Source organism: Ctenocephalides felis, unplaced genomic scaffold, assembly GCF_003426905.1.
Source record: "Ctenocephalides felis isolate EL2017-DRISC unplaced genomic scaffold, ASM342690v1 CF-g0.4_SCAFFOLD_01886, whole genome shotgun sequence".
Lineage (NCBI taxonomy): Eukaryota > Metazoa > Arthropoda > Insecta > Siphonaptera > Pulicidae > Ctenocephalides > Ctenocephalides felis.
Genome location: NW_020538040.1, coordinates 33204925 through 33223784, shown reverse-complemented (window position 1 = coordinate 33223784; position 18860 = coordinate 33204925). Strand labels below are relative to the sequence as shown.

At 30.9% G+C, this 18860-nt stretch overlaps 1 protein-coding gene across 3 annotated transcripts; it reads left to right on the top strand.

The window, feature by feature from the left end:
- Window positions 1-372: 372 nt before the first annotated feature.
- LOC113377301 (coiled-coil domain-containing protein R3HCC1L-like) lies at window positions 373-17320 on the top strand. 3 transcript variants are annotated; one of them, XM_026617564.1, is made up of 6 exons: window positions 373-520; window positions 681-812; window positions 5872-6070; window positions 14173-15026; window positions 15757-15993; window positions 17180-17320. In XM_026617564.1, exons 3-6 carry the CDS (start codon window positions 5892-5894, stop codon window positions 17251-17253), a joined length of 1344 nt encoding a protein of 447 aa, XP_026473349.1. In that variant the 5' UTR covers window positions 373-520; window positions 681-812; window positions 5872-5891; the 3' UTR covers window positions 17254-17320. The 3 variants fall into 3 exon arrangements, with proteins under 3 accessions (XP_026473349.1, XP_026473351.1, XP_026473350.1); XM_026617566.1 differs by lacking the exons at window positions 373-520; window positions 681-812; window positions 5872-6070 and adding an exon at window positions 7960-8339; XM_026617565.1 differs by lacking the exons at window positions 373-520; window positions 681-812; window positions 5872-6070 and adding an exon at window positions 7960-8435.
- The last annotated feature ends 1540 nt before the right edge of the window (window positions 17321-18860 follow it).

Genomic DNA, 18860 nt, shown 5'->3' with positions numbered 1-18860 from the left:
TGCCTTCGTTCGTGTTCGTGTTTGTTCTTCTTCGTTGTTTCTTGTTCGTTGTATTCGTTTGTGTCGTTCGTTAGGTGAGGATGCACCCTTATCCATAATTCATTCAAGGCACTGCGCTAACGGATCATTGTACAAAGTATTTTAACGGATATTTAGCGTTCTACGTGATCCGTTAACGTTGGATTTTTTCAGCGATGTTAACGCCGACCGTGTGTGGAATCGTGATAGATTGACAATGATATTAACCATTAACCATATATTTAGGATGAATAGATTTTATTTTATACCACTTGATGATTTTTAGACACATAATAATGATACAGATTATAGGATGATGTATATATTTTAAATTTATAACTAAGTGATTTTAAATTTGTAATTAATACTTGTTGTGTTATCACAAGTCTCGTTATCATAAATACTAAATGGATTATGATGAATTCCTAAAAAAGATTCATGCACAAGTTTTATTAATAAAAAGGCATATATTAAACTATAGTTAAAGCGAAATCCAAAATTGGTACGTTCAATAGTACAATATTGTACTTTGTATTAATTTATTCTTTATATCAATTTTATGTTTTGTATGCACTAATTCAATGAATGAATACATTTAACTAACCAATTTTATTCTGATTTTATATTTAAATCTTTTCTTATTAAAGTATTATTCTTTCCAGCGCGAGGGTTTTATTATTTCCACCTGTCAATAGACTTTTATTCCTTTATAAAACCGATTGTGTAATAAACTCCAGCTACAATTGGTTGCAAATACTATCGCAGGACAGTAGTCTGCAGAAATACATTGTCAAGTATGTTAAATTAACAACATATTATCACAAAATAAATAAATCTTGAAGTATTCTGTTTAATATTAATCATTAGTATTATTATGTCTCAACTATATTATTTTGTTTATTATTGCTTTCACTAGTTGGATAATTTTTTATTTTATTCGTTTAGATTTTCATTTGAGATACCACCATAAACTATAATACTCATATTGAAACATGCGTGATCAGTTAATAATTTCAAAGCATTTGGAGTTTTACTATTATTCTTTAATATGGTGTTTATAAGAGTTGAAATTACTATAGTTATTGCTAGTGATTTTATTAATAATCAATCGATGCATGTGAATATCAAGTTATATCATTAATTTGATACAAATGTTATATTGTCCATATAATTGATATTGTATATTAAGATTTTCCATATACATTTTTTGCTCGTGATAGTAACAAAGACATGTAATCGTTTAGAAAAGATATTTTTGGTAATGTATGCTTTGAATTGACGAATAGCATTGTTATTTTCTTTGTTTCTACTATCTTTTCTGATGAAAATAGTGTTACTTATCAGCAATGTTAAGATTTTCTAAACTTATTAAAATTATTTATTTAACTATTCAATTAATTAAAATTATCATATTTAATTTATTAAAATTAAATTAAATATTTCACGTTTAAGCTGCACCAAAATTTAAGATAAGAAATGTAACTGAGCACTCGTGTACTTTCCGAGATACTGAAATTTAATTTATTATCTTATGAACTTACGTCTCATATAAAGGGCTTATTCATTAACATTAGTAATCTTTATTTATTTATGATTATTTAACGTTTTTTAAATTATCAGTAAAATCTAATTTGTGACCGCTAACTCTAATACTAATATAGTATAGTATAGTTATGTAATCTATGTGGACTACTGGAATAAGATTTTTTTAATATAATCCTTTCGTACTTGTACTTTACGTGTGGAATGCATCTTGTGACATTAATTGAATGAGTATTATTTTCTGTATTATAACACTCGATCAAATTTAGCTATTAATACTCAACTAAATTCATTTTTGAGTTTTTTACAATAGAATATTTCAGATCTAGTATAACGGCTTTATAATTTACATATGTAGTTTCTAGAACTTTATTTTAAGTTAAGAAGAAAAAGACTGGTAAACATGATCTTGATGAGAGTAGAGTAGTAAAATTTATAGCACAATAAAATAAAATTTGTCCTTCTCTTTTTCATTTATGAATTAGTTTTTTTTATTGAAAATGAAAAACAGATTTTTAAAAAATAAGAGTATATTCTGTCTAGTAAAAAGTTATAAGAACTCTATAATTTTCTGAGAAATTGAATAAATATTATTATTGAAACAAATCAGTTGAATAGCAGAATTTAATATTTATTATTATTTATATGTGGTTTATAATTTGCATTAATGCAATTTTGACTATAATTATAAAACAAGAATGAAAGGCATCAAATTAATAGTTTAAGTCCAAAGAAAGGCATTAAATCTAAATTAGCAGCCACCACCTTTTTTATCTTTGTCGACGTTTTCTCAAAAACGGCTGCACCGATTTCAAAAATTTAAAAGCCATTCAATGTAACTCGATAAGGTGTCATGATTATCAGTTTTTTAGACGACAAGACCGGTTTCTTAGAATTAGTAAAAAAGTGCAAAATTATTCGTCCACGTTTTCCTGAACAATCTTGAACCGATTTTGAAAATTTAAAAACCGTTCGAAAGATATCATTAGGGAATTATTTTGATTAGTTTTTGGGAAAGATGGACTGAGCCGTTTCTGCGTAATTAAATGTTATAAAATATTTTTTGTCGTTTTTAATTTATCTTAACATGGCGATAGAGTTCATGACCTAAAGTTTCGACCCTAAACAAACATTCTGAAATATTAGTCTCACGGAAAAAGATCGAGTTATAAGAATTCGTCAATGGTCCATAATTTCATTAATGAGCTATAATTAACATAATTTCATGTAACTCTGAGAGATATCAGTCGGACATCGAAATGATTAGTTTTTAGTAAAAGCATAAAAAATATTTTCAAAATGAAGCATTGAAATTTTATCTACATAGCTAAATCTCAATTTTTCTTGATTAACTCGATTATCACGTATCGGGAAGTTCATACAACTTGTCTTAAGATATAATTCCACTTATACCGATTTCTTAATTTCATTTGTGGAGTCCTAGAGATGTACTTGAAGGGACCAAATGCCTGTAAAATTCTTATCTTCAGTGCTTGATCTGCCCTTATATATTACATTACTAAAGCACCGCTTTCATCTGTTTGTGGTTGGATTTCTGGAAATGTTTTATATGCATGATTGCGCCTTTCCCTGTGGTCTGTGTTTAGTGCCTGTTTGAGAGTATTCACCTGTTACTTGCTTTGAGTATGTCTTTAGCTGCTTTACGTGTGTCTGCCGGTACCTGCTTATGTATGTGCCCTCCGTCTCATGATATAATCATTCTTTTCGTTTTGAATAATTTTAAACAACCGATTTAGAATCGTCAAAACAAAATATTTAATGAGAATGAAAGTTTAACTAGTGGTGTATGGCATCGTGTTTTAAGGCAAATTGCTGGAACTTCCCGTACCATAACAAAATGTTCGAGGAATATTAAATGTTTACAAATAGATTATTATAAATACTTTATCGTTGTCTAATATTTATAAGAATTATATGAACTGAATTGCAAAGTTGAAATTATTTGTTTAAAGTATATTAGAACTTTAGTCAGAATTAAAAATAAAATCTGAATTATTTTCGATATTCAAACAAATAAAATAAAATAAAAAAGAATAAAAAAAAATGTAATGAATTTTTTTCCAAAAGCAATTATTTCGTCAACACAAGCGGAATTTTTTCTGAATCATTCAAATCGGATACACCGTTCTCTCAAAAACTCGATTTGTATTTTCTGCACCCTTTGCTCCGTATCTCCGTAACGGCTCGACCTGCCTTTGCCAAAAACTAATCAGCATATCTCCCTATCAATAGAAATCTAATGTTTTTTTGAACCATTCAAATCGGTTGATCTCAATTAAACAGCTTACTAACTAAATAGTTTTGTCTTTGTTTGATTAAGCTGCGTGATCTGTACGCAATACCAATCAACAGTTTTTTTATATTTTTGGGATAGTTTAAAATTATTATAAAAAGTTGAATTATTATGTCATTTACAGTCTAGAATTTTTGAGTTAAAAACATTCATTAAGTTTTGTTTTAGAAAAAAAAGCATTTATTTTAAAATTCACCGTTTTATTAAGCTTTTTCTATTTTTTGTCCTAGATTAATTTGGATACTAATTCATAAAAAATATTGGATCATTTATTAACATACAACATAGTGCAAATTTCTGTATTTAAGGAGTTAACCACTGTAGCAGTAAAAAAAGCGTATGTTTTTGCCATTTTTTTCGGACGGAAGGAGAAGTATTAAAATCATGATATTAAAGATAGTTACTTATTGTACTTTAAAGTAACAAAATAAAATATAATTGAAAAAAAATAAAAATGGCGGTATCACAGCCATTTTGGCGAGCCCGCATCAAAATCCGCGGCACGCAAAATAACAACAATTTGAATTTTTTTCATTCGAATTTTCAATAGCATATTTAAAATAACATTATAAAGTGCACATCATAGCGAATTTGAAAAATATCGATTTTTGTTTGTTTGGCGAGCACTTTATTCAAAATCGTTGAATTTCAACGAAAAAAACGGATAGTAATTTGTTAATAATTGATGAACAAATTAACATATAGAAGATCTCCTATGATGGGCACTTAAAAATGTAATTTTAAATATACTGTTATAAATTCGAGTGAAAAAAATTCAAATTGTTGCAGTTATTTTGCGTACCGCGGATTTTAACGCGGCTCGTCAAAATGGCTGTGGTACCGCCATTTTTAATTTTTTTTTACAATTATATTTTATTTTGTTACTTTAAAGTACAATAAATAACTATCTTTAATATCATGATTTTAATACTTTTCCTTCCGTCCGAAAAAAATAGCAAAACATACGTTTTTTTTACTGCTACAGTGTTGTAACCCCTTAAGATATGAGTTTCTCTGATCTGGATTTACAGAAAATATGCTGAGTTAACAAAGCCCTTTTTTTATTTCACCTGTTATTTGTAACATTTTTTTTTTGCTTAAAAATCAAGGTACAATGAAATCTTATAAGCTATTGCTACATAAAAGAGAGAAAAAATAATAATTTTAGAGTTCAATCCATGAAGAGAAGTCTATTGTTTCTTTTGAGATTATTCCTAACATGACGAATAAAAATCGTTTTTATTTTATATTATACGTTTTATCAATCGTTTCTTTATTAACTTCCCGTAGGGTAAGTTATTGTAATGGGCCGAAAATCGGAATTGAAAATTTTTACATTTCTCGACGTTTTGAAGGTTTCTGAACATTTTGGCATACCTCAGAAAAAATGGATGTGTGTGTGTGTGTGTGTGTGTGTATGTGTGTGTGTGTGTGTATGTATGTGTGGATACAAATTTCCAGTCACGTTTTATTGCGCACGGATCAACCGATTTGAATGGTTCAAAAAACATTCGATTCCTATTGATAGGGAAAAGAGCTGATTAGTTTTTGGCAAAGGCAGGTCCAGCCGTTTCGGAGATACGGAGCAAAGAGTGCGGAAAATAGAAATCGAATTTTTGAGAGAACGGAGTATCCGATTTGAATGATCTAAAAAACATTCAATTAGTAATGATTGGGAGAAGTGTTTATTAGTTTTTGGCAAAGGCAGGCCCAGCCATTTCGAAGATACAGAGCTAAATATGTAAAAAATGGCAGTTTTTGAGAGAACTAAGCGTCCGATTTGAATGATTCAAAAAACTTTCTGCTTGTCTTAACAATATTTATAATAATCTATTTGAAAACATTCAGTATTCCTAGAACATTTCGTTACGATACGGGAAGTTCCAGCAATTTGCCTTAAGGCACGATGCCACCCACCCCACTAGTTAATTATGATTTATCATTTATTGGCGCTATATTTTCAATTTTGTTTATATTCATTGCATTATCAATTTCAGATTATTTATCCATACCACCTATGTTTGTTGGTGATGTTGTGGAAAAAAGTAAGAGCTGTTCGAACGGTGCTGCTAAAGAGCTGTATCAACCGCCGGCGGCCCGTGAAGTTCCATTTAAAAGCGTAATAAACAACGACGATGCCCAATCGTCAACGAAAACGTCGACTGATCGTGCTAATACAATTCAAAATACTAAAAGGTAAACACATAATATTTTTTTTAATAATTTATTATCTTGGCTTCTAGTACATTCTTATTGTCATATAATAATTATATTGAAATAATTTCTATGCATTGATCAATAGGCAGTACCCGTTTTACTTACAATTCTTTGAGTATCGTTTGTTTAGCAATTGTTGTTAGTTGTTTTTGATATAGTTGCCTCTATCCCGCATTATACGCTTTTTCATGTATGACACGTTTTGGTCCGGTTTCTTGTGAATCGTTTTAACGGGGTTTTGATGTACATAAAATATATAGAGCAAAACCCCCTATATTATAGGTATGGCAAAATGATCATAAAACGATATAAAATTATACATAATTTGACAAATTTCGAATGATAATGATAACAATTTTTAGCTTCCCGTAGGTCAAGTTATAGTAATCGCAAAAATCGAAAATGATTTTTTTGTTATATCTTTACGTTTCACAGGTTTCTGAACATTTTGGAATACTTTACAATACAAATAATTGTTGGGTGTATATTGATGTATGTAGTGTTTGTGTGTATGTTTGGATACAAATTTTAGTCCATGATTCGACAGCATGGATCAACCAATTTGAATTATTCAAAAAGCATTTGATTCATATTGATGGAGAAACGTTCTGATTAGTTTTTGGCAAAGACAGGTCCAGGCGTTTCGAAGATACGGGGCAAAAAATAGCAATTCAGTTTTTAAAAGAACGGAGCGTCCTGAAAGATTTTACTTGATTTGATTTTTTTTTTTTTTTTAATTCTTATTTTCAATAGCAATCAGAATACATGACCATTCTATGAGCTATTTGGCTTATGTCATTCACTCACACACATACACACACACTTTCAAACACACATATAAATTTATCGGATCAATATTACAATCATATTTAGAGAATCACTTCAATAAGTGATTCTACTATTCTGTTCATATAAGGTTGTGGTAGTTCTAAGGTTCCTCCATATTATCTTCGGGCAGCTTCTTCTTCAGATTTGAAAAATTGATTAAATTTTTGGGAAAAACAGTTTTATAAAATGCCATTTTGTGGCCAAAAATGATCTTTAGATATATGCACTTAAATTATCAGATATTTTATAGAGATTTTAACAATACGTAGAAATTTTATTTATATGCCTGTTTATAATGTTTAAAGATTAGACTGCGACGCTTACGCGCTTCGATATTTCGTCTATAAAAGAGATACGCAGCGCAATCGTTTAGAAAAAAATTTACAATTTAGATAAGAATTCAAACTTGTCGATTTTTTCATGTTTTTCAAAAATCAATATTTTTCAAAATTTTCAAAAATGTTAAAAATAAAAATTAAAATAAAAAAATTAGAAAAAAATTTAAAAATCTATTTTTTTGCAAAATTTTCAAAAAAAATGAATTACAGTAAGTTCCAGCAATTTGCCTTAATGCACCACTAGTTGACTTTTCATTATTTAACGTGGGTTTGCTAGAAATCTTTCAATTTGTTTCAATCTTCAATTATTTCTGTATAATAATTTCGAAGAGGCTATTTGTTAATTCGTTACAGATTTTGGGTCATTGATGTTATATAATAGACACTCCAACATTGTTTCGAGCACAGCTCTCTAGAGAACTACTTCCTTTTTACGACCCGTCGTAATTAAAAAAAGTAGACCGTTGTAATATTTGTATATGGAATGAATATGAATTTGTTTATATGTTTCGTCGTAGTATTCTGTTCTGTTACGTATTGTATCGTATCGACTTCGCAACAACTGCCAGTTTACCGCTTATATTATTGTATTTCGTAATTGGCCTCGGCTGGCCTCCCTCTCTCTGCGAAAGCAGCACCGACGGCGTCGAACGCGCCATGCGACAATGTCCATAACATAATCCGATAGTGCAGAAATGCGGTTTGATTAGCCTGCTGGAGTTATTTCATTTCGCGTCGAGTTATTTCACTTCGAAAGCGAGAGTGTTCGCTCTTGCGTCATCACAAATATTGCTGGTCTTCATTTCATTTCATTTCATTTCGTTCTCCGAGTTAAAAGACAACGATGCTAGTGCATAGTAATAGCTTGTGTACGGTTCTTTATGGTTGTGTAAGCTGAGAAACTATTCAAAAATTAAGTGTTGTTTTTGTCTTCAATGTGCAGGTGCAATGTAAAACCAGTAAACTTTGTTGTAAATTCGAAAATATTGCATACAAACTGGTTGTGTTTATTCAGAATAAACAATATGTGATTTAAGTTCTGTGTTGCAAGTATAAATAAATTCAATAACAGAAAACATACTGTAAGATTGATTTTGCAATAGTGAAATTTTATTATGTATCTGAAAGTTTAAAAGTTTTGTTTAATCTTAAATTATATATACCGCGTGTAAATATAGGTATATAAGTATAAAGATATTATATATCTCTATTTTATACTTAAGCATGTGTAACTATTAATTTATAGCTATTTTCCAGAAGTTCAAACAGTCCTTTTTGTGTTATTTATATAAATTGTCCTATATTTTCTCTGTTGTTTCTAATCAATGATCAGTTATACTCTTCTGTTTCTATATACTATTTTCATTGGCATTAGACAAGAAAGCTCCTTGTAAATATGTTCATTCTTGCTTAGATTTTTGGCCTTGTGTTTTTCTAATTTTATTTGTTTGAATTTCTGATGGATCAGAAATAACAAAGAAATTGATCCAATCACAAGTAATGTTGAAAAGCGATTGGTGTTGACTGTTATCGGCAGGAAATCTGGAATTATATTGTAATATTTGAACTACAGTAGAACTCCAATTATCCGAACTCCAATTATCCGAACTCCGACCATCCAAATCGCCGATTATCCGAATCACTTTCAGAAAAAAAATTGTCCAAAAAAGTCTAAGTGCGCTATTATTCTTCCACCAGCGAAGCCAGTGTAGGCACATTGTTTGTTTTGATTTGACGGAGATGTTTACAAAACAATGATTTTCATTTCTAAACTTGTACATAAGTACATTTTATTTATATTTAAAACATGTGAAAATGTCATGTTTCTTTCATTTAATTCAATAAAAAAATAGTGCAATATCAAAACGTAACTTTTTTTCTCTCCAATGGAAATTTTAAAAACAAACTCCGATTATCCGAATATTTGATTATCCGAATGGGTCCCGGTCCCCATTAATTCGGATAATTGGAGTTCTACTGTATAAAGATATTATATATCTCTATTTTATACTTATGCATGTGTAACTATTAATTTATAGCTATTTTCCAGAAGTTCACACAGTCCTTCTTGTGTTATTTATATAAATTGTTCTATATTTTCTCTGTTGTTTTTAATCAATGATCAGTTATACTCTTCTGTTTCTATATACTATTTTCATTGACATTAGACAACAAATCTCCTTGTAAATATGTTCATTCTAACTTCCCGTAGGGTAAGTTATTGTAATGGGCCGAAAATCGGAATTGAAAATTTTTACTTTTCTCGACGTTTTGAAGGTTTCTGAACATTTTGGCATACCTCAGAAAAAATGGATGTGTGTGTGTGTATGTATGTATGGATGGATACAAATTTCCAGTCACGTTTTCGGGCGCACGGATCAACCGATTTGAATGGTTCAAAAAACATTCGATTCCTATTGATAGGGAGAAGAGCTGATCAGTTTTTGGCTAAGGCAGGTCCAGCCGTTTCAGAGATACGGAGCAAAGAGTGCAGAAAATAGAAATCGACTTTTTGAGAGAACGGAGTATCCGATTTGAATGATCTAAAAAACATTCAATTAGTAATGATTGGGAGAAGTGTTTATTAGTTTTTGGCAAAGGCAGGTCCAGCCATTTCGAAGATACGGAGCTAAATATGTAAAAAATGGCAGTTTTTGAGAGAACTAAGCGTCCGATTTAAATGATTCAAAGAACTTTCTGCTTGTCTTAACAAAATAATTAATTTTGGAAAAAAAATTTGTTTCAACTTTTTTTTTTTTTAATTTTTTGTATATCGAAAATCAGATTTTATTTTTAATTCTGACTATAGTTCTAATATACTTTACAAATAATTTCAACTTTGCAATTTAGTTTATATAATTCTTATAAATATTTATAAGACAATGTTACAATATTAATAATAATCTATTTGAAAACATTCAGTATTCCTCGAACATTTCGTTACGGTACGGGAAGTTCCAGCAATTTGCCTCAAGGTACGATGCCACCCACGCCACTAGTTTCTAACTTTATTTGTTTGAATTTCTGATGGATCAGGTGTTGATAAAAAAGAAATTGATCCAATCACAAGTAATGTCGAAAAGCGATTGGTGTTGACTGTTATCGTCAGGAAATCTGGAATTATATTCTAATATTTGAACTAATTGTAAATACTGGGGAAGCGTATTAGCCAACAGATGAATACTGCACTACATTGCATAAAGCAATCGATCAGGATCGTCAACGTCAAAGCATATACAGTAGAATCCGCTTACTTAGTATTATGACGTCGAAGGGACACCAAAAACTCGTCATACAAAGCATACTGAACAAAAAAACCAATTTTATGTAAATATGTATGTACAGTGGATGTCCATTAGTCCGGGACTCTCGGGACTATCGAAAATAGCAGGCTCTCGGGCGGTAATTATAAAAACAATTAGGTTAACAAGTTAACTGTTAAAGTTAACTACAAAAGTAGTACAAAGTGGTGAAAAACAGTCTTTATTTAAATGGGGCGTCAGTAATTAGCAAAAGGCAAAAATAACGGTTAATGTGTCTTTGTTTTTTAAGCAGGCAAGGTTTTTAGGCTGCTTTTTTTTCCCCCAGTAACCGGAGATGTATAATCATGCCAGTCATTATAACTGGACATATATAAAAAATCAGCATGACCGACATGTGAATGTAAAGGAAGCCATTATATCCAACTGTTTCATAAAGAATTCTATAAGAAAACTAAAGTTCGTAGTATGATTACGCCATAATAAGCGGATTCTACTGTATGTTTATTTACACATACATATTGTATACATTATATGTATATCATATTTATAGTTTTTCATAAAAATGTTTATATAATCGCGTCCTGTAGAGTTCTTCATCTGTTATCTTTCTCAGCTTATTTAATCTTCCCATTCCAGCATTTTGAAACTCTTCAGGTTGTCGTTGTTTAGTTATTTTTCCTAGGATTCATATCGTTGACGATTGACGGTCTTGAGTTGAACGAAATACTATATGGTTAAAACAAAGCTCTAATTTTCAATTGCTGTCGTTTTGTTACTTGGTGTTAAGTAGGAATTAGCAAGCATACAAATGCAATTATATAAGATACATGTGTTCTATCTGTATCTGAAATTCCAATGATGTTTTCCACTTTTAAAATGTAATTCCTAAATGCAATATAAAGGTTAAACGTGTGCAAAACTAATGTGGGAAAAGCATTTTTCTCATGGCATATTTCTACTTCGTCTATTGAACTTTAAAATACTATCCAAGAGCCATATGTTGGTTTCGCACAAGGATGGAAATGCCGTTCCGTTTATTTATGACCTTGCCGTTCTATAATTCTAAGAAGAAACCTTTAGCAAATCGTTTTTACAATCGTTGTACGGATTATCTTCAAAGTATGGTTAAAAGAAATTTATGTTTTGATTAGGGTTATTATCATGCTTTATTATGATCATTTGAATTGTTTACTATTTGTGAAATTGTCTTTAGGGGACGTCCATTAATCACGTGATTGACTTTAAAAGGATTTTTCCTCCTCCCCCTTGTTGATAAGTGGTGATATTCAAAATTACCCCCCTCCTCCTCTCCATCACCAAATATCACGTGTATTTTTGGTTACATGAAAAAATTGTAAAATTCTTGAATTTTTTTTGAAAATGTTTGGATTTAGTAAAAAATTCAGGTAAAAAATAAATACACCTACTATACTCCTTCCCCTCCGCCTAAAACCTTGCGTTATTAGTGTACGCCCTCTTAAGTTGATAAAGTATTTAGTTTATGTGAAAATTGAACTGGTGGTTGTGCTGCAATGGCCTGCTAACCAGTTCAATATTTATCACGTATTGCTTCTGAAATCTTGTCTATCAAATTCATGACCCATAATTCTTTTTGCAACGAGCGTCGTTTATAGACGACATAGGCTTGACGACCTGTATGTAAAAGTGTAGTTCAAAGACGACATCCAGTGTGTCTACTCATGCTTCAACATTTATTGCTCTGAATGAAATTATTAAGAAAATTTAATTTGTTCTTGTAATTTATAGTTCTTTAGAACTGTAATTTTCAATGTTTAAATACATTTTAATTGATGATGATTGATATGATGATATCTTAAAATCAATTGTTGTGTCTGCGGGAAACTCATGGCCTCATATCCACCCAGAATTATATCACTTTTTCCTTCGACTCCGAATTCCCGTATGTCTTCGCACAAAACTTTTGGGTCGAAAGAAGCGATCGCTTCATCCTCTCACTACCAAAGCCACTCTTTTCTCTACGTTTGAGTTCATATAGAAGGTTCATCGTTTTCATACGATGACCCTTTGCATGTGAAAATGTTGTTTTGTTCTTGGGATTTGTGTTGTAAATGTTGTTAGTCGAAATCTTATATGAGAGGTAATTAAATATTGTGGCTATATTTTTAACACTACACATTGAGGATGGAAACTTCTAGGAAAGAGTGTACTTAGCATATAAAACTTACTTATGGCTTTTTTATTTATTTAAGGATATAATAAAAATAAGCTTTTTAATTATTTCTATCAATTACCGAGAATAATTATATATTTTCTGAACTGTGTTTTTTTTCGCAAGCATTGCACAAAGTTCTACACAATTTTCTTCATAACAAACTTAGTAAATAAAATCGCTTTTAATGTATCTATTTTAAGTCGTGTCAAGCACAGTTTTATCGGTTCATATTTTATAAAAATATTGCAACTTGAAATATATTTAAAATGAATATTGAAAATAACAAGTTTCCTGAACAAGAAAACTTGAACAAGAAAACTTGAATCCGGGACAAATATTGCATTCAGAATAATTCGAGATTCGGGGTGGAAATTAGGAACTGTCCCGGGCAATTCGAGACTTATGGTCACCTTAAATTAAAAGATTTAAGAAAATTGTTTTTTCCAGCCCATTCCGGGTTCTTTATAACCCTTACCTGTGTTTACAACAAGATTCTTTTGGTTTCTATAAAATTAATTTTTAAACTAATTGAAAATACAACGAATAAACCAAAATGTTTTGCAAGTAATTATAAAAATGAGCGCTATTAGTATTAATCTTGAAATTTGTATATTGTGAGTTAACGTTTTTTTCTGATGAGATGAGAGAAAAGAATAGTTGATAAAGGATAGTTTTGATTTAATAATATGATTTTATCAATTCTTTTTAAACCTGCTTAAACTATTTTCTGTACCACAAATATCTAGAATGGGATAGAAATCTATAAAATTATATTATAGTTCGACTTTCAATAAAATATTTTCTAACCACAGCTAATAATTCAATTCAATACTATTAGTTTCTGAGTTAAAATTAATATACCAATATTGAACAATTCTAATTCTAATAGTGACTCAACATAATTTGCGACTTTAATTAAAATAATTTGAACAATTTTTATAAAAGATGCTGATATTAAAATTCAGCGCCTCCTCCAACCGTTTGGGCTTCGAGCATATTATAACTACAAAGCCTATGTTGCCTATGTTTTATTATATTTTATATGATTATATTTGATAAATGATGTAAGGCATTTTGAATATTATATAATACAATATTTGTATTCGTGTTGAAACTGTTTGTCGTAAGATTTCACTTCATGATTTTACGTTGAGTGATGTAAATCTCGATTGTAAACAGCGTAACGGAATAAATGTTACCTAACATTTTCCCGAATGGGGATTGGATTATCGCTTCATGTGGAGGTAATAATTAGACAAACATAACGAGGAAATGATTTCATATAATATCAGTTTTCTTTAATTTTTAAATGACAGTATTTGATCGTGTATCACACAAATAATGAATTTGACTTTTATTGGGAAATATTAGTTTTTATATGTCTAATTCAAGTGAAGTATAGATTATGCCTTTTTTGAGATGCCAATTTCTACTTACTAACGATAACATTAATTGCAGAACCTCGCCGAAAAACTCTGTAAGTCAACGTGAGCGGAGACCAGATAGACAAGTATATGTGCCTCGAGCGAGACGAGACGCCGTTGCGCAAACAGCCAATTCTCCCCTTAAGATGAACCACGAATCAAGTGAATATTCTCAACAAAACAATTGTGATAAACTCAATATGTACAAAAATAAAATGTCGTCCAACAGTAACGAAACAATTAATGTAAAAAAAAGTAACTTCGAAATGAACGGAAACGGTGATGATTGGAAAGATAAGCTAATGGATGAGGATCGGGATTTGTTCGAACTGCAACGCGCATCGGAAGAGATCAACAGGAGTAACAGAAGAATTATGAAACAAAGTTTCAGATCAGATGTACTCATCATTTCCGACGAACAGAAAGAGAGAAAATCTGAACCTACCAAATCGGAGAAAAAGACAATCGAAAACAAACGTAATGTTGCGTGCACGAAAGAAGAACCTATTATAACAGTACCAAAATCGACACATTATGGTACATCGGAATCTCACAAAATAAATCCGGAAGAGGATGACTGGGAAGCTATGTATGATGAAAATGGTGACTGTTTAGATTCAAAGCTTTGGGAAGACCTCACGCATATGGTAGGAAAAGCAACAATATCTCCCCAAGAGAGTAATAGCGAAAAATCACTTCAAAATAAAGATAAGTCATCTACGATATCAGATGACAGTTTTGCACATGTTTTAGAAATCTATGACTTTCCTGCCGAATTTAAAACTCAAGATCTTTTATCAGTCTTCTCGCCCTACAAATCGACTGGATTTGAAATCAAATGGGTAGATGACACGCACGCATTAGCAGTTTTTAGCAGTGTACAAATTGGTACGTTTTTACTATAGGTGTAAAATTGAAAATATTATGTATCACTATTTATATGTCATTTGTATTCATCTATATTTTAACCCTTCCCACTCGGAAGTCTCCCTGAGGGAACAACGTAAGTCTAGCTTATCGCTCGGCTGTTTCCTCTGAGGCACTCGGCAACTTGTATACACATTGGCTCAGTTCCTATTGAAGCGTCGAATATAATAGATCAAGGATTTTATTTTTCTGCGGCCTTGACATTTTATTTATTTCATCATCTTTCTTCCATCAACAAATTATAATGTATTCATTTCTTACGATTTATTACAATTTTCCGTGCAATGATAAAAAAAATCTGGCACGCTAATTAATTAATACGAATAACGCAGAATAATTTTACAAATTCAATTCAAACATATTGAATAACATACAATGATGCGCAATAATTAGTTTAGAGCAAGTACGTTTTCGTCAGAATGTGGCACCGAGTTGGTGGTAGATTGTTTTTGAATCAGTGTCGAGCGGTAAGGGTTAATAGTGTAATATAATTTATAATATTTGGTTTAACGGTTGTGTTCGTTTGCATTAAATTAAACATATCAGAAGTTGCATGCATTTGCTTGAAGGGTTACTTAATGTCTTCTGTGAACAATAAGTATAGGATTTTGATTTAAGCAACCTTACTTTCAATAGTTTGTTCAGTACCTCAATAATAATTATATGCTATAACTTAAGTATTTTGAATCAGCCCAAGAGGCATTGTCACAAGACCTGCCGTTCGTGAAAACGCGGCCACTACGCGAAGGTACATCAGAGTCGAGGCAAAAGGCTCGCCGGTGTGCGGAATTTTTGCAACCGTATCGCACGAGGCCTGAGACGTGTCCGGCATTAGCTCGCCGGTTAGTTAGCGGTGCATTGGGCCTGCGCCTCAAGACGGCAGCTGCGGACCTGGAACGCGAACGCTTGCTGCTTAAAGAAGCCAAAGGTACATTTCAGTTTATTTTGTAGAATTAACCCTTTGGAGACGAGACGTGCCGAGCTCTTGCCACCATAGTCATTTAAAATTGCCTATGCATACTTCTGCTCAACGGCGGCTTTAGTTCATAACACTCCAAGTAACACTCCAAGTTACATCGACATGTATTTTGGTGGGACAAATATATGCGTTTCTCGGATATAACAACTGCTTTCGCCAAACGCATATATCAGTTCTTCGGCCAATTTGATGATTTGCGTAAATCGAATATATGCGGCGCTCGTCCTCAAAGGGTTATATAGTATTTTATGATAATAAAAATACGGATAATTCAGAAACCATTTAACCTGTACAATTATTATCATTAACCTTCCGTCGGTCGGCGTGGTTGACCAGACTTTTTTCGACTTCAATTAAAAAAAAAAATACTTCTAGTAATCCTATCGACTTGAAATTTCTTGACTTTTCCTAAAATTTCATTAGCTGTCGATCAATGAAAAAACAGGACGAAAAAATGTACAGAAGGATAATTATAAGGATATTAACTTTTTATACTTCGAACGGTCGGAAAGGTCTGTCTAGACCACCCATACATTTTGTATGAAATATACGCTTTTTGATATATTTAAACCAGTATTTTGTCTTTTTTCATGGTATTTTCTATTCAAACTGCGTTGTTTATATTCTTTGCTATGTGTTCTAACATGAATGTTAGTATTTTCATGACGAAAGTTTCTTGAAAACCTACCAAACTTATTGGTAATCGCAAACACTGAAAATCGGATGAGTAATGCACACATTCATTTCAAAGGCGCCGAAAAAGAATAAATATTGTTTTCCATTGATTTAAAACAGAAAAATTAACAAAAAAAGCAACGATATTTTTATATTTCTTGATTTTTTTTATATAATCGTTAATACATCAGGCACCCAAAAAACTCATTTATCCCATATAAATGCATGTGGTCCAGCCAGACCTTTCCGACCGTTCGAAGGTGAAAAATATCCGACCGACGGAGGGTTAATCGTTGCTTTTAGGCTAGAAATAATTTTATTACAAGCTAAATCAATGATGTTTGTAAATTATTATTTTACTTTAACAGTATCGACATTGGTCTTTGCCAGATCTTGGCCAATTCGTTTTATTCCAAGAATTTAAAATAATTTTATTAACGAACTATTGAAACTATTCCAGAAAGAAAATTATTAGCAATCCGCCAAAGAGATGAAGCGTGGGAGCAAGAATATACGACAAGGACAGGAAAATAATTTTTTTTATAAAAGATTTTACATAGTATGATGGATATAAGTTGTAACAAATTCAATATAAAAAGTGTAATATGTTTTATTAGAAGTATATAATATTAATAAAAGGATAAAGCTTTTTTCCTATAATATTTCCATACATATATGGAATTATAAAGAAGGAAATAGATGGGATTATGTGGAAGTTTTTCAACTGTTTTGAAGATTATGGTTATTAACAATAATAACATAATACACAAAACATAACAATAATAATAATTAATTAATATAACAATAATACGCATCTATAATAGGTGTAATAATAAAAATTGGTCCATCTGATATTAGTTGTGAGAGCACCATGTTTTGCACTTTTTTTCTAGTCCCAGAATCGTTTTCCTTTGTAGTTTTCTTAAAGGAGTAATGGAGTTTTCTGCTTCTGTTTGCTATGCATATTACCTTTTTGTAGTCACAAATATTAAGTGGTAACTATTGGTTGTTGTTTTGATGTTTACTACTTTTTTTTATAAGTGTAGTCTATTATTTTATTCACCCTCTTCGGTTTCGATAATCAATTTATCGTTATTGTGTTAGCAGACATTCACCAATCAAAGTACATAGCATGCTATTACTAGGCTTAATTTTAACAGATAAAAAAGTAGACATATTGTTGTACTATATATGTTTATACGAGAATGTGCACATGCACAGAATTCCGAATTTATTCATTGAAAGAACAGAACTATATATAATTGGAAGATTTTTAATATGAATTACTAATTTCATACCTTATATCTAAATGTTAGGATAATCTAGAGAAATAAATACAACTATCATATTTAAGTGGGCGTACTGTATATAACAGATTTATTTATAGGATTCAAAAGAGTCAGAAGACTATGGTTGCAATACAGGTAGAAAGACATGTGCCTGTGTTGATCATATTGTAAGTATTATAGTCTATTTAATACAGCCAGTAGAGGTAAAGACGTAGACTAGCAAACCCTAGTTCAGGTTTGATCCCAACCTCGGTCACCTCTGTATCGGGCAGTGTGATATCAGATTTCTACCCGAGATCATAGATCTCAATATGATCTTATTTTAGCATCTTGCTATGCTTCCATGGAAGATTGTTTGACCCATGCGCTAATTGTATTTATTTCCGTGTCTTGCAATTAGTCTTATGTTTATTTATCTCTAGTCATTGCGTTCCTGCCATATAAAATTTTGGTGCTTTCAGTAGTACACAAGAGGTGTTCACTTAAGTGAAACCTGTTCTTTTGTTTTTATTTATTTTTTAAACATTGATTTTTTTTTTAATTTTATTTTCAATAGCAATCAGAATACAGGACAATTTTATGAGCTAGTTGGCTTATGTCAATCACTCGATCTATTAATCTGATTAATATTATATTGATAATTAGAGAATCACTTCGATTCTACTATTCTGTTCATATAAAGTTGCGGTAGTTCTAAGAGTCCTCTATAATATCTTTAAGCAGCTTCTTCTTCAGTCTTCTTGAAATTGGTGTCTTAAAAAGCATTGAAATTTAGCATTATTTTTTTTATAAACATCTGGTCGTTATAGTTTGTATGAAGTTTAAGGTACTATATATATATATATATATATA

Excerpts from the sequence above, each read along its gene's own strand:
- LOC113377301 (XM_026617564.1), top strand. The coding sequence starts at position 5,892 with ATGTTTGTTGGTGATGTTGTGGAAAAAAGTAAGAGCTGTTCGAACGGT. Across the intron at positions 6,071-14,172 it reads ACAATTCAAAATACTAAAAG|AACCTCGCCGAAAAACTCTG; the intron begins GTAAACACATAA and ends CATTAATTGCAG. Across the intron at positions 15,027-15,756 it reads TTTTAGCAGTGTACAAATTG|CCCAAGAGGCATTGTCACAA; the intron begins GTACGTTTTTAC and ends ATTTTGAATCAG.